The 23,650-nt window shown below is 47.7% G+C and overlaps 2 protein-coding genes across 5 annotated transcripts; one reads left to right on the top strand and one right to left on the bottom strand.

Moving 5' to 3' along the window:
- The first annotated feature begins 8,672 nt into the window (after nt 1–8,672).
- Nucleotides 8,673–14,691, top strand: LOC135814596 (putative phytanoyl-CoA dioxygenase). Of its 3 annotated transcripts, XM_065327743.1 has the most exons (5): nt 8,697–9,036; nt 10,867–10,956; nt 11,504–11,637; nt 13,566–13,650; nt 14,120–14,691. In XM_065327743.1, exons 3-5 carry the CDS (start codon nt 11,534–11,536, stop codon nt 14,231–14,233), a joined length of 303 nt encoding a protein of 100 aa, XP_065183815.1. In that variant the 5' UTR covers nt 8,697–9,036; nt 10,867–10,956; nt 11,504–11,533; the 3' UTR covers nt 14,234–14,691. The 3 variants fall into 3 exon arrangements, 2 of the variants coding, with proteins under 2 accessions (XP_065183815.1, XP_065183814.1); XR_010553198.1 differs by lacking the exon at nt 11,504–11,637 and having other exon boundaries at nt 8,673–9,036; XM_065327742.1 differs by lacking the exons at nt 8,697–9,036; nt 10,867–10,956 and adding an exon at nt 11,062–11,407.
- A 706-nt stretch (nt 14,692–15,397) lies between these two features.
- On the bottom strand, nt 15,398–21,756 carry LOC135814593 (hormone-sensitive lipase-like). Of its 2 annotated transcripts, XM_065327739.1 has the most exons (5): nt 20,523–21,756; nt 20,092–20,175; nt 19,368–19,750; nt 17,797–17,953; nt 15,398–15,718 (listed from the first exon to the last, which is right to left on the bottom strand). In XM_065327739.1, the coding sequence occupies exons 1-5, from the start codon at nt 20,916–20,918 to the stop codon at nt 15,509–15,511; spliced, it is 1,230 nt and encodes a 409-aa protein (XP_065183811.1). In that variant the 5' UTR covers nt 20,919–21,756; the 3' UTR covers nt 15,398–15,508. The 2 variants fall into 2 exon arrangements, with proteins under 2 accessions (XP_065183811.1, XP_065183812.1); XM_065327740.1 differs by lacking the exon at nt 20,092–20,175.
- Nucleotides 21,757–23,650: the final 1,894 nt, after the last annotated feature.

Here is a 23,650-nt window from a genome sequence, read left to right as displayed (position 1 = left end):
AGTCTCTGGTGTAAGCACTCGTCATATTTGAGTAAAAAGCCGCCACAATGAGACGTTACTGACCGAACAGTGCACTGTATGGACGTGTGGTGCAACAAAAAGTTCAAAAAACGCGGGAAAATCGCGGAAAACGCGGTCTTTTAAAAAATCGCAAAAAACGCGGGAAAAAACGCGGCCGCGGAATCGCAATTTTCCCCGGGGACAGATAAATCGGCTCTGTCCGTTAGTTCTTGTGTGTTATACTGTGTGTTGTCACTGCATTAGGCTGTCATCACACCATGGTACAAAGCACTGCGTCTACGTCCACACGTAAGGAGTTTTTGGTTATTTTACCACTTGACAAAATTTTTTTAACCATAGTCTGTAGACATGACCAAAAAGAAACAAAGAAAAATGATGGCACCTATGTACAGGGGATGGCCCACGCCTGGTATAAAGTAAACGTAAAATAGAAAAAAGAAAAAGAAGAAGGAAAAGAAAAGATAAGAAAGAAAGAGAGGTAAGCAACTCCATGTACATCAACCGTACTTGTGTCATACGCTTACAATGAACACTCAGCAGCCGCCAGAACAGCCGAGTGAACAGGAAGTGGCACTGAAGAGCGCCGGTAGCCGCGCAGACTAGCAACCATGGCTCTCACTAGGCTGAAGGACAGTTTGGTCCGGACGAAAGCCATGGTGACGGAGAAAGGCTCGTTGCGCTTGTCGCTCAGTTTGCTGGCAATCCTGGCAAACAGCGCTGATGAGGCCTTTCCCTGTCCACCAGTGGTGGAGAAGACAATGGGCACAAAGGAGGAGTGCTCTACCTCCAGAACTCGCCGCTCATATTTCCTCCGCTTCTCCTGCTCGTGCTTTCTGTAGACAGACGGGAGTGTAAGGTTTCGATTTGAGGGGACAAAAGGGTTGAACACCCGAACATCAAACATTGTCCTCTCAAACCTACTCCCATACAACCCCCGCGCTGCCACATCCAGCCTAGCATGGTCTTCGATGTTGGTCGACCGAAGAGGGAACATTTCACCGGACAGGGGCTCCAGTGCAGGCTCCACACAAACATCGTGGGCTACTTCCCGCAGCGGTGAGGTCGCGAATCTCATTGTGCCGCATTCCAGGGAAGCCACCAACCGAACACGACAGTGCATGCGTCGTGTCAAACTGCTTGCCGCAGACGCAGTGGGTTGGTAGTCGGGGAGGGGTCCAGCCGTATCGTAGGCACAAGGAGTTTTTGGTCGGTTGTCATGATGATCCGTATACGGGGTGAAAACGGGAGCAGAGGAAACGGGAGACGTGGACGTGGTATGGAGTGGTATACGACTTTTTGTATGAACGTGCGTATCTCCCCCAGCCTTTTTCCGAGCGACCCTAGCCCTGTACTTCGATGTACGTGGGTTCAAATTTCTCCACAAAACCTGACTGCGTGTACGCGTCAAGAACTGTGCGCGCGCGTGCCTGTCTGATGACACGATCGACCACCCGTTTTGGTTTTTTCACCATAGACGTAGACGTAAACGGGAGTCGGAGAACGTGGTGTGATGACGTAAGGCCGTCATCACATATATATATATATGTGATGACGGCCTTACGTCATCACACCACGTTCTCCGACTCCCGTTTACGTCTACGTCTATGGTGAAAAAACCAAAACGGGTGGTCGATCGTGTCCACGTGCGCGCGGCCGGTGTAAACGCGAAAACGGTTCCTCCGCGAAAATGGTTCCAGGCATACACCGGTTACCCCCTGGAACCGTTTTCGCTAGCGAAAACGGTTCCACCCTAGCCGCGAAAACAGTTCCTCCGCGAAAACGGTTCTTCCACACATTTCCTGCATCTATGGCCCTCTTGGAACCGTTTTCGCGGACGGGGTCTCACCGCGAAAACGGTTCCAGCTAGCCGCGAAAACGGTTCCTCCGCGAAAACGGTTCCACACATTTCCTGCATCTATGGACCGTTTTCGCGGATCGACATGCATCCGCGAAATCAGTTCCCAATCATGAGTTGTGCTTTCGGTTTTTTTTCTTCAAAACGTCCTGAAGATGTCTTCTCTTGTTGGTAATCGGGCGTGTTACGACGAAGTCTTGCAAACGCCTGCCTCGTTTCCTGCGGACGCGAAGAGGCGTAGAGCAATAAAACGCTTTGCAGTCAACTTCGTCTTGGATCGTGGGGTCCTTTTTCGCCAAACAGATGAAGGCCTACCACAATGGATCACAGACGACGGTCAACAAAAGGAGATCTTGCATCCATGCCACTCGCATGATATGTCTGGTCACCTTGGCCGTGATAAGAGAGGAGGAAGGTCTGTGAGAGGTGAGTAACTAATATTACTTGGATTTATTTATTTTCAGTCTCAAATCAGTGAAGTCGAGAGGATGGTAGTGTGTGGTGTAAGTAAGGGAGTTAGTGCACCACATTTAATTATTATTACTTTCAACCGTCTTCATGAAGGCCCACACACAAAACTGACCACAACTGACAAGGCTTCTGTTGGCATATCAGTACAGTAATTGACCCGGATTAACTCACTTCATATACATGTGAGCACGCACCTAATTTTCCACCATACATGACTGTACAGACTTTCAACCCGGGTTGAAAATTCTCGTGTTAACACAGCCTAAGGCCCGGGTTCCACTGCGGCTCCGCTGCTCCGCGGTACATGCAGCGGAGCAGCGCGGTTCCACTGACACTCGCCATTCGCGGTACCGCGGTCGTGCTCCACACTTTTTGATGACGTTTCATTTGCCTGCAAGTGCAGTGCTTGAACAAAGGAAAATTCAAAATTTAACATTTCCTGGCATTTTCAGGGGGTCACTATGGATACATTGACGGTAGCAAAGTTTGTCCAGCGCTGTGTGAACTGGATCACGGTTTGCCAGTGTTATCTTGCTGCAGAGTATTGGAGTGTTTTGAGTCTGCCTTGTTCATTCTGCCGGTATGTCACGCAAGTACTGTTCTCTATCCGACCTTTTTTTTGCAAATTATCTGTATGTGCCAAATGCTTTCCACTTGTTGTGTTGCTTTTGACTTCGTAGTTTTCGGCTGTAGTTTATTAGTAGAATAGTGGTGCATACATGTATTTGCTCGTATTACAGTCATGTACAATCATGTATGTCCGCGGCTTTTAACACTCAGTAAGTCTACGTCAACTATCTGTACAATGTCATGACTGTATACATGTATCATTATTACAGTACAGTATACTCACTCAGCGTTATTTGCAATAATAATAATAATTTGTTAGAAAGGGTTTGCTCCCCACACTGGAGCTCGCGCTATTCCGCCGACTTTACTTGACACTTGACTGACTCACGACTGCCATCCAGAGCACACGAGAAGTCCATCCGTTCTCACCGTCCAGGAGCGACACTGACTCACGCTGCTATCTGGTGTTCACGAGGTGTTTGTGGCGCTGGAAACGGAGCGTCTCTGTAAGTTTGTATCCCTGGTGATGTTTGTGCCTGGAGAGCACTATATAAGTGGTGCTCTTCAGGCACAATCTTCCTCAGCCTACTCAAGCTCAACTGATGAGGGGTGAATTCCCCGAAACACTGTATTGAGCAGGGAGTGGTGCTTTCTTGCAGGTTTGCCGAGTCGAAGGTTCGATGGACTTCTCGTGTGCTCTGGATGGCAGTCGTGAATCAGTCAAGTGTCAAGTAAAGTCGGCGGAATAGCGCGAGCTCCAGTGTGGGGAGCAAACCCTTTCTTACAAATCATCGCCGAAGTCGCAACCACTACTTCGTAATAATAATATTAATAATAACTCTCGCAACCACTACTTAACCCTTTGGAGCTCATCGTTCGAATTCGAACGATGCCAATGTCATGTGTGCAAGTGCACTCAACGAGTCACAACTCAGTCAAATCTCAACCGAATTCAACAATCGAAATACCTACGAGGTAGCAGAGAATCTAAGCTGTCGGCTCGAAAAACTCCGGGGTCGATACGAGCTAGTATAACAGAGCGGCAAGTGCTCGAGCGTTCGCTCGATTTCTCATGCGTCAGCAGAGTGCAAATTTCGTTCAAAAGTGGGATTTTCCCTCTTCCTGCCCACGCAGCGTGTGACATCACTCCCAGCGCTTTTTGTCACGGCTTTTGTGAGTCTGTTAGAAAAAATTTGAATGATTTTGAGCTAGCACGAGTGAAATGGCGAGACAAGGACTATTCCCGTTTTGGATTTGGTATTCAGCTGGCGTTCCTGGCATTCAGTGGCAGCCAGCAATCGCTCTCCTGAATGAGTTTGGGCTCGCTGTCATCCTCGTTCCAAGAGCTTTCCAACGAGCCCAAGATCGTCAAAATCGGTGAAGTAGAACCAGCGTTATGATGGAAATTGGAACGAATATACTTGCAATTGCAGCTATCTCCAGACGTCGTGTGATCAGTGCAGTTCCAAAGGGTTAATAATAACTCTAACGAGTTAACGAGGAGAAATCTGTCGTTAAAATAGAAATCGTTATACAGAAATCGATACATAATATACTGTCCTATTGAGCGTTGAGAATAAGTGAGAATCGTTATTTTTGGTACACGTAAACCAGTAATTTTTTGGGAAATCGTTATAATATATATGCGCCTCGTTAGAATAATGGCTTTTACAGTAGTCTTTGTAGCATGCCCAAAAGTAGTTTGTTGTTTGTGTTTCCCTTTAGCCGACTTGTTCTTCCTCCGATGTGGATGGTGTGGTAGTTTCGGCAGACTCCGTTCAGCAAGGAGCGGAAGAAGCTGATGTAAGTTGACCTTGCCCAGTGCGTATTTTATGCACTTTTCATGAGTGCGTCGTGAGCTTTCAACCTAATCTTTGTAGCATGCCCAACAAGTAGTTTGTTTGTTTGTGTTTTCCTTTAGCCTACTTGTCCTTCCTCCGATGTGGATTGCATGGTAACTGGCGCCAAAAAATGGGTACAATTGGTGGGTACCTCCTCGTGGTTGTACCTGGTAACCATTGTAGCACGCCATAGAAGTCTTGAATGCATCTATCGTGTGTTACATTGGGCTAAATCCCACCACTTTCTTAGGCTTTCACTTTCAGGCAGTGATGTGTATTTAGGACCTAGCATTTGCTTTGTTCATATTGTAGTTATATGATTCTTAGGTATGTGTATGGGATTGAGGCCTTTGGCCTCTGGTTGGTGGATCTGATCTATCCTCCCCACCGTTTAGGAGCCGCATCTGACGCCTGATCATGGGGTGGTGGCGTCCCACGGAAGCGGAAAGGTGGTTCTTGACCAGGGAGTTGTACGACTCCTTGTTCTTGACCTGCCCGGTACGCGAACCCGTCGAATTTATTTTTATTTTTATTAGGTATGTGTATGATGTGCTTCTGTGTCTTCTGACTGCAACTTTATGTTAACTCTAAAAGAGCAGATTTGATCCTTTATGACTCCTTCATTTTCGACACATTCTCTGTACTGGACACATTGTTGCAATTATTCTATGTAAAATAGAAGAAAAACACTAGGGAACGAGTTTAAGTTATGAAGCAATTATCCACGACTGTAACAAGATAATAGGCAGAAAGTGCGATAACAGGGCACACAACTGACAGGCTACTGAGACATTCAGTTTTGTGCCCTGTTAGCGCACTTACTGACTGCTTATTATCTTGTTACACCCATGGATAGTTGCTTCATCACTCGTTCCGTAGTGTTTTTCTTCTATTTTACATTTGTATCCGAGCAATTATTGTACACTTCCTTTATATTTAAACTCGGATACTGAGTAGTTATAAATGTAAAAAAGAGAAGAAATACATGAGAACGAGTTATGCAGCAACTATCCACTATAATATTTTTATTCTTTGTTTAAACTGGTGTCTTTCTTTATTGGTAAAGTACGGTTTTCTACTTCTACTGCATACGTTTGAATGGCGTTGTGACATGCATAGTCATGTATATCTGGTGTGGATGCATGTACCGTAATGTCGTGTATTGTGTATCAGGTGTATACTTCAACCAGGTATTTATTTGTATGTCAGCATGGAAACCAGGCTTCTATTGACTATACAAGACAGGCTTTTTAAATACAAGACACTTAAGTATGCACGTTGTACAGGTGTCCATAACCCAGTGGGTGTGAACATCCCCGGTTGGGTGTTCATTGGGCGGTATACATGTACGTTCACATTAGACCAATTTAGTCCAATAATCAATGGAAGACAATCGCCTTTCCAGATTCATCACATTGTATAGAGCTAATAACAACTACTACTGTAGTAGCTATTAGCAAGCATTACAATTACAGTAATTCTCAATCAAATTTTCGGCCAGGAGCCATCATCAGGATTGACATTTGAGGAGAAAAAACAAGTGAGGTGGACCTATACCAGGCAACACAAAGTGGAACGAAACTACACCATACGTGATAAAATTGCACCATCCTTTCGGCACAGGCACACACACATACCCATGCACATGCCAAAACACTGAGACACTCACTCACACAAGCTCACACTCCAAATCACACCCAAACACGTGTAACTGAAGACACACAAAAAAATACCAATGTGCCTGAAAACAAGGTGTGAATAGTGGTGGGACTATGATAAAAGAAAAGGAGATTAGATTCCGTCGCCAAACTGCACTTACACTACAACATTGTGCTGAACTACCGGTATATAACAATGGCGTGAACAAGCACACATGACAACAGGACAGGACAGTGGCAACAGAAACAATGATCATCATCCAATTTTTCACATTGTCAATTGTCAAGCAACACCCAGCCACGATCACGGTTCACCTTAGGATGGTGATGTGAAGGGAATGAATGGCGCTGTGGATGGATGTTGTAGTGGTTGGTGCAATGCGCAGTGCTCTCCCCAGGGCTTCTGCGGTGCACAGGCTCTCGCTTCTCGGTAATGTTCCTGGACTCGCTCCCTGACACACTCCGTCTCTCCCACATACTCCTCTCCACACAGTAATTCTTGTGTCGGGATAAGTCATTCGGACAGCGAAAGTCACAGCCGCAGACACACACCCTCACCCACACACAAAGCAGGTAGCGTGATTACAAAGCAAAGCATGTGTTGCCGACAAAGTTACGAAGGTAGAGCTTGTTCTCATGACGACACTTGGACACCAGCTCTGACCTCTTGTAGAGGGAGCGGGTCCCAGGCAATCTCTAGCTTTCTGGCCAGACACAGACACAGCCAAGATGTTAGAGTATGGTGCAGCTCCACTAGCTCGACTAAGTTCTTCACGTAGGCATACAACATACTTCGAAGTATATGACTTGAGGAGTTCTTCACGTAGGTGTACTGCATGGATGGCTTGATAAGTGCTGACGGTGATTCACATCCAGAAATCAAATCCAGATCTCCATAATCTCCATACTTCAGCTAGCCATGTACTGAAGTACTAGCTGTACAGGTTAATATCTCACAAATTATGCTAAATGTCTCGCCATCTGTATTGACTCTCTATTGTATAAGCGATACGACCGTTGTCGATGATTTGCATCTACAAACCAAATCGAGATGTCCATCAATGTTCAGGTAGCCATGTACTGAAGTACCAGCTGTATAGGTTCTCACAAATCCTGCTAAATGTCTCCAAGCCAAGTGCCAGCAGTACAGCTACTGACAAATTGTAAGGTCTGAGAGGAAAGCCATAAAATAAGAATTCTCACAAACTCTCATTTATTAATTATCTCGGCCATCGCGAGTGATTCTCTACAAAGGCAATGGAAAGCAACAGTCACAAACTCTCCCAAATACCTCGGCCATCGCGAGTGATTCTCTACAAAGGCAATGGAAAGCAACAGTCACAAAAGTCTCTTCGAATAGTTTCTCAGTAATGGAGCAGTCAAGGATGTACAGCTCGGAGCCTGGAACCGTTTTCGCGGATGATCCCAGTTGCTGCATGCATGCAGTCCGCGAAAACGGTTCCACAGTAGACAGTGGTCGCAGTTGCCTGGAACCGTTTTCGCGGATGGTCCTACACCAGAAAATTAATCCCCGAAACCGTTTTCGTGGCTAGCCCGGCTAGTCATACATCAGAAATTAGTGGGCTGTGGATTCCAGGGGGAAACCGGTGTATGCCTGGAACCATTTTCGCGGAGGAACCGTTTTCGCGTTTACACCGGCCACGGGTGTTTCGCAGGCGAAGGACTAAAGGGACGCTGGTCTAGGAGTGCGGCAGTTTTTGCGCGCCATGGCAACGAGGAGTGCGCGCACGCGAGAGCCACCAGCGCAAAGCGCTGCAGACTTGCGGCGGGACAGCGAGTGAGACACTTGGCCGTGACCCAGTACGAGTGCAGTCTTGACCAGGGAGGCGAAGGACTAAAGGGACGCTGGTCTAGGAGTGCGGCAGTTTTTGCGCGCCATGGCAACGAGGATTGCGCGCACGCGAGAGCCACCAGCGCAAAGCGCTGCAGACTTGCGGCGGGACAGCGAGTGAGACACTTGGCCGTGACCCAGTACGAGTGCAGTCTTGACCAGGGAGCCCTACACATACCGGTATGTGTAGGGCTCCCTGGTCTTGAGCTACAGGAGGTAAAAAGTTACTCGATCGGATAGAGCGAAACTGAGCACCATGGGATGCGAGCAGCTGTTAGTACTCCCGACAAGGGAGCGCTACACATTGTGTAGGCACCTTGCTTGACAGCAAGGAACGCTTTTTTTTAGAAAGGAAGCTTCTTCTCCAAAATTTTTAAAAAAAATTATTCCTTCTGAAACTTGACCTCGAAGCTGACTGCTGAATGCGATTAGGATTCCTGAAGATGCACCAGACTGATTCTGGCAAGCCGTCTGTCGTCTGGATATGCACTGTTGTTCGTCATGGTCAGCAATCTTCTTCGTTCGTCCTTTCGTTTTCCGCGTATTACTTCAATATTATTTTATTAGTGCAGTAATTGCCAAGACAGAAGACTGCAGTACGAACTCGTACTCGTAGCAGCAGCAATGCCAAGAAGAGCAGGCAGCGTAGCAAAAGCAGTCACAACAACGCAGACGCAATAACATTTTCAGCAGCCGTTCATCTCAGAGGGGATGCAGCGCCAAACTGCGAGGGTGGGGTGGTAACTCTCACAACCAATGCCTCCGCAGGTAAGTACTAGTAAAGCCTCTTGTGCGGGAAAAATGAATTGCACATATCATCAAACAAATTCAAATTCAGTAAACTACTTTGAAGTACAAAAATCAATTTAAATGCATGAATCTTCACTAGTTTGAGGGAAAGAGACAAACAGGAAAAGTCTGAACAAAAATGACTGTCACCACCTGGACTTGAACCAGGGACCTTCGCTTGAAGCCAGCGATGCTCTAACCACTGAGCTATGGTGTAGTCGTCATCCCAGCAGAGACTGTTCAACATTTTCTTCAGACTTCGTAACTTACACTTCCTGTGAATCCACGCAGGCGGGTGGGACGCAGCCCTCACTGTACCCACACACTTCACGTACACTCTAGCACGCGGGGAGCCCCAAGTCATAAAAATGCATGAATGTTAGTATTAAACACAAAAATATAAAGTAAAAATCAATTGGAACACAAAAAAGAGACAAAAACCCTAGGTAAAAGAGCCCACAGAAACATTACCGTACTGGCAAAGAACGGCAGCTATTTACAAAGGCCCTATTCCTACGCCTGTATGATGCCCGGGACCCTCTGATACAGATAAGTACTATTATATAACCCTGTTCTTACTCGAACATGCCTCCGGATAGCACACGACTCGTTGTTTTAGAAGACTGTATTATAATGTTTTACTCTGACTCTGATCGAAATCATCTTGCAGTACAAAGGAAAGTTCTGCCTCTCTCGAAGCAGAAGCGGAGATTCAAGAAACATTCAAATCAAAAGATTGCGCGAAAGCAGTGTACGCGACTACGCGCATCAGACGTGAATACAACATGAGAAGTGAAAGCAGTGTACGCGACTACGCGCATCCAGACGTGAATACAACATGAGGAATGAAAGCAGTGTACGCGACTACGCGCATCAGACGTGAATACAACATGAGGAACGAATGCGTAGTAGTATGATAATGCACAACAGTACAACAAGCAGTGCTGATAGACACATAAAACGGAGTGGCTCTGCACCATTATCAGTGGGCTGGATATAGACTGTACAAACCCAATACTAGTACAATACTAGTATTAGATAAACCTTGTTATAGTTCATACATGTTGTTAGTTTGACAGCATGAAACAAGGTGGAGGACACAACACCCAGCTGGAGAAACTAAAGAAGTCAGTTACGACTGCCCTTGAAGCTGAGAAGTTGTGTGAGCTCAGTCTGTGCGAGCGGTAGGTTCATTATCCAAACAAATGGCGAAATAAAAAGTTGCCAGAAGAATAACCTCTACAAATAACCACTTGTGTTATCCACATGTATCAACTACTTATCAGCATTTCAAAGAATATTCTGATTCTGAAAACAATCGTTTCAATGCTCGACCTTATTATAATGATGATAAACTGAACACAATTCAAGAATACTATAACTCAACACATAAGAGATTGGAACTCAGACGGTGAGCCAAGAAAAAATTGTAACATGGAAAAATGTGGGCACAAGGCACTTTCATGCCGTGGAATGTCTCCGTGCTCCTTGTCAGTTTTGTGCTGGATTGTGCACGTCCGACTCTTCAAAATCTGGCTTAGTTGGTAGACTCAATCGCATAACTTGTGCCCACATTTGTCCATGTTACATAAGTGATATGAATGTTATCTAATCTGGCACTCAATGTGTTACATTTTGTGTGTTATCTTGCAATATCACGCGACTCAATATCACATCAGACTAATTATACCAAAGTTCCGTTCGTTTCTCTGCAGGGACTGGGAGGATGGGAGTTGAAAAATCCACAGCTGATGCAAACCGGATTTTTAATGTATGATGTATATGTGTTTTTTTTCTGCACCCTACTAGGTTCATCCTTAGCTACCCCACAGCTGAGTGCCATACTGGTCATGACGTAACTACAGAAACAGGAAAACTTGGAGCTGAGCCAAGGGCAAGGTAAGAAACTAAGAATCATTCCTGGACATCTGAGGCTTCATGCAAACGGTGATAACGGCACACTCGCCATGACTTTGTTTTGTAGGCTCTGTTGAGAAGCGACACTCCAACGCGTTCACCTGTGACCACCACGGCACAATGTATAGCGCGACAAGGCTGGTGTGATATTCAGTACTGAGAACGTGACCGCGGTCCGAGCAACAAACAACACCTTTGTGCAGTTGACAAGACCCTTGTTCACCCTTGACCATTCCTGGAGCAATATAAATCTAAATCTGCAAAAAAAAACTCTCTCTTCAGCTACTTGTTTTCTCCTGCAACCTTCTCCAGGACTGTGCTGCTTTTTAAAACTACTGCCATGTCCAGCAAAATCCAGCCGTATCATGCTCAACTAGGGTCAGGACCATACAGTTGTTGCCCACAGGGACAGTTGTCTGTGTACTGCTGCGGGGTACTGATGTTTTATTTGGCTGGATTTCATCAACAACGACTACTTTACCATTCAAATGGTTGGTTGTTACCTGTGATCTCTGTGTTCTCTTTGTAGAACTTTATACCTGTGCATGGCCATGATCCCATGTACAAACAGCCCCAGAGAGTACCCATGCGTGCTGGCAGCTTACTCATCTGGGACCAGCGTGTGGCGCACGGCAGTCGGCCCAACAACAGCACGCGAGCAAGGTACGTCAGAACACTGCTACGTATATGAGTATTCGTGTGCGTGTGTGTATGAGTGTGTGGTTAATGGTCTCCGACAAGGATGTGTCATGGCACCCGTTCTCTTTAACCTGTACTTCGGGGCGGTTGTTGAGACATGGCGTGCCCGGCTAAAGGATGCAGGTCGTAGTCACTCTGTCAGCATCCAGTTTTCCATCGATGGCCAACTCTACCCCCGCTCATCATCGCGCAGGGCTGGCGAGTCACTGTCTGTTAGTGACCTGGAGTATGCTGATGATGCCGTTCTCGTGTCTGAATGCCGTAGTGATGCTGAGTTTGGTGTGGAGCTCTTCTGTAGTGTTGCCGAGAATTTGGACTAACTGTGAGCATGCTAAGACGAAGATCATGACGGCGGGCCATGGGGTCTCTGCTGAAGACTCGGCTGACATCGTTCTCCCCCTTGGCACTATCGAAGCCGTGCCGAAGTTCACCTACCTAGGATCCATAGTGACCCCTGACAGTCGTTCTTCATCCGACATCAAGCGCCGTATTGCCGAAGCCTCAAAGGCCTTCGGAGCCCTCCAGAAGGTATTCACTGACAGATCTCTGTCCCTCTCTAGTAAACGCCACCTGTACATGGCCTGCGTTTCCTCAATATTACTGTATGGCGGAGAGTGTTGGACCCCACTCCAACGGGATATCAGAAGTTTGGATAAATTCCACCATCAATGCATCCGGACTGTCCTCAGCATCACCAAGCCTCGTCAGTGGTCCGAGCGGCTGTCATCCACAGACCTGCGGAACCGTTGGGGAGACCCAGTACTGATGTCTACACGCCTCCGCAATCGGCGTCTGGAATGGACTGGGCACGTTGCGCGTATGGATGAGGATCGCACCCCCCTCCAACTCCTCTTTGGGTGGCTACCTGTGCCTCGGCCGTTTTGTGGTCCCCGGCGACGGTGGAAAGACACGGTGATGACCGACCTCAAGGTTGCACTGCAACAGCCATCTCAGTGGTTCATCCTTGCTCAGGACCGCCAACAGTGGAGGGAAGTACGGGTTGCCCCTCAGTCGAGCTCCACCATGCCCAAGTCTGTGCATTGCGCAGTGTGTGACCGGAACTTCTCACGGGTCTCAGATAGAACGCGGCACAAGTGCACCACTCAGAGACGGCTTCCCATCCAGCTCCAGCGTGGATCAGTGCAATGCCAGAACTGCCAGAGGTGGTTCCGCAGCAAGGGTGGCTACTCTGTTCATCGATGCCAGCCTGTCACGAGTTCTCCTACACCAACAGTCAGTCTGTCTGTGCCACTTTCAGCTTGTTGCCAGCAGCACTGCCCAACATGTCAGCGATGCTTCCGTTCTGCGGCCGGGTTCAAGCGTCACAACTGCAATCGTGGTGCGAGACCATCTGCTGCTGAGAGAGCAGCTCTGCCCCTCAGCTGCCCACGTTGTAAACGCAATTTCCGCCGGCAGCAGGACCTAGCCAGACATTCGCGGTCCTGCTTGTGATCCGTGTCCCGTTTTCTGGTCCCCTTTCCATAGGGGTGACACTTGCCCCTCTGGGCAGTCATGCTGCTAGTAGTAGTAGTAGTATGAGTGTGCGCTCGTGTGTGTGTGTCCGTATTTGTTTTAAAGTTTGATGCAGTGGTTTGTACTAGGTGCTTTCCCGCCTACTCAGTTCTCACCAACCAGACTGATATCTATGATAAAGCTCTGCTCTACGGTACATGAGTAGATGATGCTCTCCGGATATCTAGCAGCATCTAGACCCTCCTGGAATACGGAGAACTTAATTATGGGCTGCTTATCGCTATAGGCTACTGACATGTATTGTACTATGGTACTTGAAGTCTTGAATAGTAGTCGTTGGTGGGAAAGGATCATCCCTCTAGGCTATGTGTGGGTTCGTGTTATGACAAGTTCTTGTGGACCTACAATGTCCTCTGCAGGTATGTTCAATTTGTAAAGATGTTCCCATCCATCAACCTCCACTCAGAACGAGCTAAGAATCGTGGACAGCTTATCAAGGACAAGGTATGTTGCGGGTGCTCCGCCGGCTGATGTGACCAGTAATGGATGTGTCTGTCCTGCTGCTAAGTATATGAGATCTCGTAGTCCTTAGGCTGTTTTGTTGTCCTGCTGCTGCCTAGCGGATCATGTGATTGTTTGCTTCCCTGTGTGTGCTCTGGGTACTGCCCCTCGCGTTGTTTCCTGTAGCTGTGTGCTTATTGTGCTGTTGTCTGTGTTCTTGTATTCACATCCCGGATTCCCTTGCATTCATGTATCCACATCATCCGGGTGACGTCACATGCCTATCATAGTGCCAGTGGTGTAACGATGTGCTAGTATTGTTTTCCTGTGTGATGACATTCCCCAAACTGTCTCCTGTCTCGCATGCGCACGTGTGATATGAGCATGCATGATTCGTGAGTCTTCAGTCAGCGAGTCTTGATACACACATGTAACACAGTGTTATCTCTGTGTTTACACGGTGTACTTGTAGGTTGAACTAGCTGGTGTCGACTTGACTGACCTGGGCAAGAAGCTGTGTGCCCTCAAGGCATGGGCATCCGCGGACACGAAGGTGCCCCGCGCCAAGGCTAAGAAAAAGACATAGACTACGTGTTCGCATGGCTCTTTGTACATTCACAGTTGAGTGCCTCGTTTTATGTGTGTATGTTTAAATCATGTACACCCTCTGATGGGAGTATGATAATGTAGTCATCTAGACGGCTGGCCTGTCCCTAGTGTTCCAAGTGCATATTGACGCTAACCTCCAATGTTATATCCAGCAAGTATCAGATCTGCACTATCGCACATAGAACTGGTGTATATTTCTTTACTGTGTTGATCACTACCCTACTAGCCACAGTCATATTTATATCAACAATAACGTGGGCACCGCATTATTTTTTGTTTAGGAGCTGTCGGTATGCCGGTAGCATGGGTCACGCTAGTGCAAAATAGGCTAGACTACATGCAGCCAAGAACCAGGCACTATTCCATCCAAGAAATAGTGGGAGTAGCTATCCTGATGCCTTGCAACATGTCCAAACCACTTCAACTTGATGCTTGGTAACGAGAGAGCTTGGAAGCTCAGGGCCCTACGCTATGCTTTTTTGCCTTGATGACCTAGACAAAAAAAGCATAGGGATGTTATAAATTCTTATAAGTTTCTACTTTTTTTGTTTTTAGACATATTAAACCTGGGATTCGAACCCGCACTATCGCCCTGCATGCATCCCCCCATACACTTCGCATACATACTAATTCTTCCAAGTTGCTTCACGTTATGATCTTGTATTTGAAAGCCCTATTTGAATATGCATTGTGGCCAGCCGTTTTTGATTGTACGGTACGGTCAGGATAGGTACGGTCGAGGGTAATACGACACCGTCTACCGCCTTGATGACGGCAAAAAAAAAGAAAAGAGATGTTATAAATTGTTCTCCTATTTTTTTCGGGCATTACCTGGGATTCGAACCCGCACTGTCGCCCTGCATGCATTCCCCCATACACTCCGCATTCATACTCATTCTTCCAAGTTGCTTCACGTTATGATCTTGCGTTTGAAAGCCCTATTCGAATATTGCGGCCAGCTGTGTTTGATGGTACGGTTCGGGACAGATACGGGATAGCGCCAGGCGTGACACAAACACCAAATTAAAGCTGTGTGGACCCTGGCTAGCGCCATACGTTACTGAAGTAACGTCTTCAGTAACGTCTTCTGCATAGCTACGGGAATAAAACTAATTATGGACCTTACTTAAGTATTTAAAAAAAATAGTTCAATACTCGTAAAATGAGTGCCAATGGGCAAATGTCCGGTGCTGCACTGAGAACGCATGAGTGGTGACATCTCGTACTGCAATAGGCACTACTTGTATCACGACTAAACATCTTGGTCGTGTTGCTTGATTGCTGCGTCCATCAACTCAATGCACACGTTGGTGGCTTGCTGCGCCAAGCGGCTGACTGCGTGGAAGTTGAGGAAGCCATGGGATATTCCGTCGAATGGGCGTAGTGTCACATCCTTGCCGAGTGCGTGCAGACGACGCGCCATGACGATGGAATCATCCAAGAGGGGGTTAAATGAACTTGGCTGAAAGGTACAACAGAACGGATGGAGAGAGAGAGGGAGAGAGAGAGTGTGTGAGAGAGAGTGTGTGTGTGAGAGAGAGAGAGAGAGAGAGAGAGAGAGAGAGAGAGAGAGAGAGAGAGAGAGAGAGAGAGACATGCACACACACGCACACACACACACACCTGTACTTGTACTTGTTGCTCACTGCCAAAAGTGGTCACGTGGGTCTCCCCGGGAGAGGGGAGAGAGACTGTAAAGGAATCTTGGAAAGATGACTCAATTGGTTATTGAACCGCCCAACGGCCGACACCCCCTGAAATCCCCAAAACTCTGGGTGGACTTGAAAACGATCCCACTTATGGGCTCACCACACCTCGGTAAGTGGGTGTGGACAAGGTGCAGAAAAAGGATTGACGGCATCAGGGTATCCGTCCTGGGATCCAACTGCAGTTACCCCTGCCCCCAGTGGAGGTAATACTTGCTACTAGTGCGGGTGGCTAAATCAGGCTGGATCTGATTTAGACATCACTAGCACCATCGATTACACAAGAGTTAATCTAGCCAGAAGCAGTCCATGGTTAACAGGTATGTATACTTCAAATAGAAAGTATATGAACCCTGGAACCAACAAAGGTGGCAAGTACAACATTACACCTTCAAGCAGCTGAGCCCGTTGGCAACATACCCAACACAATCAGGCATAAGTGTACCCACCAACTGAACTAGCTGGCACACACACACACACACACACACACACAGAGTAAGAGATGACCCATAGCACGAAGAAATCTATCGGCAAAGAAACATAGCTTTCTTACTTGAACACCCACAAAGGAGCACAATAATGTAGCATGTTGAAATGTTCTTGTACTCAAAGATACCGATAAGAAGTACGGCTGAGCCTCAGGCAACTCTTCCACTAGACAGCAGGGGTCCTTCTCCAATGGAGGTCGCTGTCATGGAAGTTCTATCAGCTCATACTGCACACTACTCTCTGTGGAAGGGGTGCTAGTAACCCACCTTCCCATTCCTAGCAGGGTCAAGCACATACATGTAGATGATCTATATGTGCTTACCAAGGTGCTCTGTACACACTTCACATGACTGACTATTAGAGAGAGGTTAAGCTGCACGTTATTTCTGACGTGATGCGCAATATCACGTCAAATTAGGCGTAAACCTTCAAATTTCGACGTGAGCTGCAGGTCACTCGCGTTGTTTTCCAACACGCGAGCTGAACTTTCGTGTCACGTAAAGCTTAACCTCTCTATTAACACCCCTTCCCAGACACGCAACATGTCTCAGGCACAATCGATTTTCTATGGAACTCACATGGCCAGCTACTCATTACACACAGACTAGCTGCTCCATACATAGCTACTCATTACACACAGACTGCTCCTTGCATTGATCAGTAAGGCTTGAAAATGCTAACAGTACAGTCAGACCTCGCTTAACCGCACACATCCGTTTTCCACAAAAATATCCGGATAGGCGAGGGAACTGGATAACCGAACACCGGTTACATTGGATGCATCACGTATGCTGTAAATCTGTAGCCAGCTATTTTCTTCCGGGTCGCGAGGAATCCGGATAAGCGAGGTCTGACTGTACATCACACCCAGACCCAGAGCTACAGGGCAGGGCCTGTCACAACATTGCTGACCTCTGACTCTGTGGCTCCAAAAGATCCTGTGAAGTACGTACATGTGCATGTACTTCAGAATTAGGTTGTTTACATGCTCATCATGTCACATGTAGAGACTACACAGAAGACTCTCTACTCTTGGTCTCCTTTTTGGTGAAACACACTTCCAACATTGCACATGTTGTAAGGTTGCCTAACTTAGTTACATGTACATGACTATTGCATCTAGTCACAATTCACACACCTACGTGTGGTATAGCAGTGCTTGGGTTTTCCGGGGCATCGGAAAGGTTCCTTCTCGAAAGAGTTTTGGACAGGGGTGTATTTGCGGACAGTTCCTGATCAATAGGCTAGCTTGTCAATACTATAAGTACGGAATTAGCACTCCTCAGCTACTGGTATGTGAATGCATAGCTCATACCGTACTGCCATGTGTGCTATAGTGGCTTACCAGCAATGCAACCGATGGTAAGCTGTGCAGCATCTCATCACTGGCCAGCAGTGGAGAGAGGTAAGCCGGCGAAGCATTCAGAATGGTGGCATGACAGTGGTGGATGCCCGACTGCAGCTGTGACAGGTGACCGGTGTTCGGGTTATACTCTGGCGTGCTGGACAGGACAAGAGAAGAACACCATGAACTGGTACTCACGGAGCAATCAGCGTTGCGGAGTGCATCCACAGCATAGCCTAGCAGTGCGAGCACAGAGAGACTGAGAGAGTGGATTCCGATGACTTTAAGGAGACTATAGCAAGGGCAAAGGCAAGTCACACGGTCCACGTCCACCAAACACCTGCCTCTAGTCACAGAGCTCTCTGTCCTCATCCATCACCAACGTTGCATCAGATAAAGAAAGCAAGACAAAGGAAGCGACGCAGTTTTGTTTCAATTCCAGGTGATGAAAATCAAAGCTCGAGGTGATGAAAATCAAAGCTTGAGGTGATGTGCACACAGCTACCCAGAAAGTGACAAAACCATACAATGCTGCTCAATGAAATCCGGTTGTGCACAGCATACACAGCTACCCAGAAAGTGACAAAATCACAGCTAACCAGAAAGTGACAAAGTCACAGCAAAGCACTTTAAAGTACAGTGCTGCTCAATGAATTCCGGTCGCGTGAGTCAAGTTTGCACCTTGCACCATTTCGCAGCCCAATGTTCGCAGGTCTAGTGCAACACCCAGTACGTACGTGAGTGACTCGACTGGATTTCATTGAGCAGCACTGTAGGTTCTTTCACATTGCATAAGCACAAGACATGAAGTGTGAAAGTTGATTGTCGATGTGCTAAGAACGTGACTTGGTGTAGTTTCACCGTAGTACACGTGGACACACAAACACACACACACACGCACGCAGAGGGAGACTGCAGCCTACAGCCAATTCCGTCCCATATTGTGCGAACAGCTCTCACATTGGGTGAACTGAGCAACCTCCCAGAGAAGGTGCCTACGTTGGCGTGGACAAAGTAATGTAACGCCTATCATTGTCACTACGTCGCATACAGTGAAACTTCAGTAGAACGTATCAGGGAGTAGAAAAACACCGGTATTTACGTACTCCCTGAGCGTACCTCTAGGGCCAGTAGGGGACATCCACCTCAATGATTCACAGGTGAGGTACTTCACACATGAGGTCTGGGAAAGGATACGCAGGGTCGTCGAAACAGCACTCCACACCCGATGAAAGGAGAAAAGGGTGTTAGACCCTGGGTATTTAATGTTGAAGCCTAACTTTTATTTCATGCCACCTCGCTTGTCACACACCAATACCGCAACCACGTTAGCTATAGTTTTAAAAGTTACTGTCTCCACGCCGACTGTTCACATTACAAGGTAAGGGTATATATTGTGAAATGGGCAATCCTATTTGCACCGAAGGAATTTTTACTTGGAGTGACAGTCTATGCACCTCTTATCAGCTGTCACTATCCAAAGATGAACACGTTTGCCAATTCTAATGTGCTAATCCCAGGAATGCACTGTACAGTGAAATTTCCAAGGAAAAGAAGAACTGGTATCTCACCTGCCACTCCCCCGGTACGCATTCAAACATGCCCGCAGCGTTCCAATGGGTAACAGCGGATCCATTACGCTTAGGCAGCGTGCCGGTGACAGATCCAGTGAGATTTTCAGAGCAGGGTACGCGCCCAGAACCAGACACGGCTTCCGAAGCTGGTACTGCGCAGCGAGGAATGCCACTCCGAAGACAAAGTTACCTCCAGCCGAGTCGCCGGCCAGGATGACTTTCTCGGCAGTGGTACCCAGGCTGGTGGCGTTCCTCAGCACCCAGGCGTACGCGTAGAAACAGTCGTTGACGGCACGTGGGTACGGGTGCTCGGGGGCCGTCATGTAGTCAACGGACGCCACGGGAACGTTGAGCTGGTTGGCCCAGTGGCTTAGATAGCTCTGCATGAACAATACACCACAAGGAAGACACATGCATAGGGTATACTAATATTATGTACAGTGCTGCTCAATGAAATTCGGTCGCGTGAGTCAAGTTTGCGCCGTGCACCATTTCGCAGCCCAGTGTTCGCAGGTCTAGGGCTGCGCAACGCCCGGCACGTACTTGAGTGACGCGACTGGATGTCATGGAGCAATACTGTACTATTGTATATGGGGCCAAATGAAAACCTGGTGCACATCCGTGTTACACACATGACACAGTATCTTTTTATTGGCTAGGGCAGCGGAGAAATGGATGGAGCATGGCAGCAAAGCACACCCATTTGTTTCCAATGACCTACCACATGTGACTGTGACGTTTGCGCCAGAAACCCTCCACCATGGAAGTGAATGATGACTGCCTTAGAAGGCTCAGAGCTGGCACTCTGCAGCAAAAAGAGAGTGTTGAGCATGGTACAGAACAAATCGTCAACGTCAATCGCACATGGCATGCTAAAACTTTTGTTTGTTTGTTTTGAAACTCGGATGTTTTTTTCTTCTTTTTTCTCTCTACAAAATCCACATTATCTCCAGACAATGGGGCGAATAATGGAGTGTGCATGTGGTGGTGGGGCCCATTAAGCTCAGCCGACCAGAGGTCTCGGCTTTATATCTCCATGGACGCACCAAAGGGGGATCGGGTAGGAATATTTAAAAGACCACGGACAGCTATTGTACTCTACGGTCGCGGAGCACACATACAAATGTCACCTTACTTCTCACAGTGACTTACATGAAGGCCGAGGCACCGTCCATAGAAGCTTCTCCGCTCCATACTCTCAGCAGTGTCCAGAAAGTCGTCCGGAAACTGAGTATGATCAACGATCAGGTCGCCAGTCTTGTCCACTTGCACGACAGCGTAAATGACTTTAAAAAGCTGCGCGTGATCCCTGAGCAGCTCTGAATGTTCTTCAAGTGCTGACACAGCCTGTGCGAAATCTCTCCTAGTATTCGATGAGGTAAGCAGTGACTTGATGATGTCATCAAGCACCAATGTACACGTGGAGAATATGGATACACTAGATCGCAGTCCGTTGCTGGCTACACCCGGGTAAGTATTGTAGCGGGAACATTGCTGCAGCAAGTAAGGGATGGTGCTGAGCAACGACCCGATCGCAGCGCACAGCATATGACAAGCGGAAGCCAATCGGGACCTCTGCTCCGGGCTCAGTGCTCCGCCACTGTTGCTGCGCTGTTCCTGCTAGCATGCTGGAGACGCTGCACTTGCGCTAGCAGCCCTTGCAACGCTGCGTTTGTGACACGTGGTGGAGCGGAATAGTGACGCGCTGCACTGCGTGACGCGGGGCATTTCCAGTGACGGTGTGTCACCAGCGACGCAGTGTACTCGCCACTACCTGTGTCCGCTACACTCACCAAGTTCCTGGTACTGACAACAGCTACTGAGCAGGGAGCACCGGTATGCTGTTTCACAACACGGCTACACGGTGCAGCTGGGCAATACGCCGAACTGATACAGCGGGAGTGAGAAAGCAGCAGCTGTGAAGCAACGACAGGTCAGGTGGCGTTACGTGCTACTGTTGATGCCGCCATAACAAGAAGCTAGGCAATAAGAGTCCCTTGCCAGGGCAGGCAGTCCAATTGGTTTCAAAGGTCAGGCAAAATCACAAGTCCTGCGGAGCACGTACATGAACACATGTTCAAAGCGCATGCAAGGCAATTGCAAGCTCATACACACACAAAACAGTTGTGCACGGCACATTCAAAGTACACACTGCTCACACATGAAGACACATAAGCACATATGCGCGCGCACGCGCACACACACACACCGACACACAAGCAAACAGAGAGACAGACACACACAGAGATGAGACTCTGACCAAACACATGTACTAGTAAAAGACCGCATGCACAATGTCAATGTGATGCACACCTCCAAGACGGAATGGGCGCTTTCAATAGTACACATACTACTTCTGGTGCTTTGAAGATCCAGAAAACCCCAGTGTAACACCGGCTTTAGCCTACAGGTCTGTACACACTGTGGGTGACATTGCATACAAGTAGATCAGCACATCTAGTACATGTACGATTGTTCTTCCACTTCAAGAATCGTCCCTTCGTTTCACAGCACAGAATAGCTGTCTCTCAGCTGGTAATCAGCAGGGACATTCTCTACTTGCGAAGACTGAGTGATTGCCAGCACTCGCCCATTCCTTCCACAAGCGATGTATTGATATCACTGTTCGAGTATTTTTCTTTCAAATCTGAGACCATTGACAGGATCGGAAGGAGAGCTCTACTGCAAGCCAGAAGTCAGGCTGGCGTCAGGCTGTCGTGAAAAGTAACGAATTCAAACCGCTCCTCAACAAAATCATTATCAATCCAAGTAGAGTGACTTTCAGGAACTAATCCATCGTCTTGTTCATTCAGCAAGCATCGCTTTCCTATGTTTTTCGCTTTCTCCAGAAAAAGATGCGCGAAAAAAATAGAGTCTACTGCAAGTACTCGTGCTGCACTGTACGAACTACTACCTGGGTCACGGCGAAGTGTCTCATTCGCTCTCCCTGCCGGCGTTCCGCAGCCTACAACGCTTTGCGCTGGTGGCTGTGGAGTCGCGTGCGCGCACTCCTCGTTGCCATGGCGCAAAAACTGCCGCACTCCTAGACCAGCGTCCCTTTAGTCCTTCGCGTTTCGCAGTGGCCACTCGTCAAGATGGCGGCAAATCCGAGAGTACAAAAATTTCGACTCTGCCTATGTGCGCGGCGGATGCGAATCTCGCACGTGCATGCAAAATCTAGCCTTCTGCAGAGCTGGGTAGAGCAATTGAAGTTTGAAGTGTGTAGCCAGTGCAGGAACGACGACCTTTTCCGAGAGAGAATGTGGCTCTTTTCATCCCAACATTTTACTCGCCACGCTCTCCCTCCCAGCTTATTGAAACGAGTATGTGCTACCGAGTAGAAGTCTCCATCTTCAGAGTAGGCCTGGCAGAATCGCAAGGTTGAAATACTTGCTCACTTGGTTTTTTGGTCCTTTGAGGTGTTGATGTGATTGTTGTCACGGTACAACTCGAAGTGACAAACTTGAGACCCCCGCGCCACAAAAAACTAAGGCGCGCCACAAAGTTTCGTTTGGTTGTTCAATGAAAGGACGTATGGAAGCAGGGATAAAAACTATCGTGGCTGCCGGCAAAACTCTTAGTAATGTAATAAACGGGGGTGTGACTTTGGTAATTCCAAGGAGAATGTACGCACGGCCATTCCACAACGAAGACGAACTACGAGCTGAAAAACACGCCGATTTTCAAACAAACGACGCAGGAATAAAGACATGGCCGCAGTGTTCCCGTGTGGCCTTCAAAACACCTAATTTTACTTCGATAGCGGCTGGTTCAGGGCAAATTCAGGCCCAATTCGTAAGCGTCGTACCGCTCAGATTCGCCCAAAACACGAGGAAATGTACGGTAAATACAAATGCGTACGCATTTTGCGTACGGGGACGACTGGCCAGAGTTCATGCACTGCAAACACCGTACCCGTGCACACCACGATGACGGCCTAAAGGGAGGTTTCGCTCTACGTAATTACGTATGAAAATCCGTATGTCGTACGCGCCGGGGAGCGAGGGCAGCTTTCATACGTAAATCTCTCTACGGAATTCCGTATACAGTAGTAGGAAAGCTCTTTCCTACAACGTACGTTGGGTCCTCCGTATCACTTTTTGAAATATTTTTTCGCATTTTCCGCATTTGTCCATGGCAACGTTCAAGCCGCGCGAAACACAAGGTACACGTACCGTACACCAAGTGCAAAATAAGATGGAAAACGCGGTTTCGGTTCATGGTGCATGCGGTGCACCGGTGGGCGCATGAAGCCAACGCGTCTCCAAAGCAACAACGCA

Source organism: Sycon ciliatum, chromosome 4 (genome assembly GCF_964019385.1).
Source record: "Sycon ciliatum chromosome 4, ocSycCili1.1, whole genome shotgun sequence".
Lineage (NCBI taxonomy): Eukaryota > Metazoa > Porifera > Calcarea > Leucosolenida > Sycettidae > Sycon > Sycon ciliatum.
The sequence above is the reverse complement of the archived record's forward strand: the minus strand, read 5'-3'. Positions and strand labels throughout refer to the sequence as shown.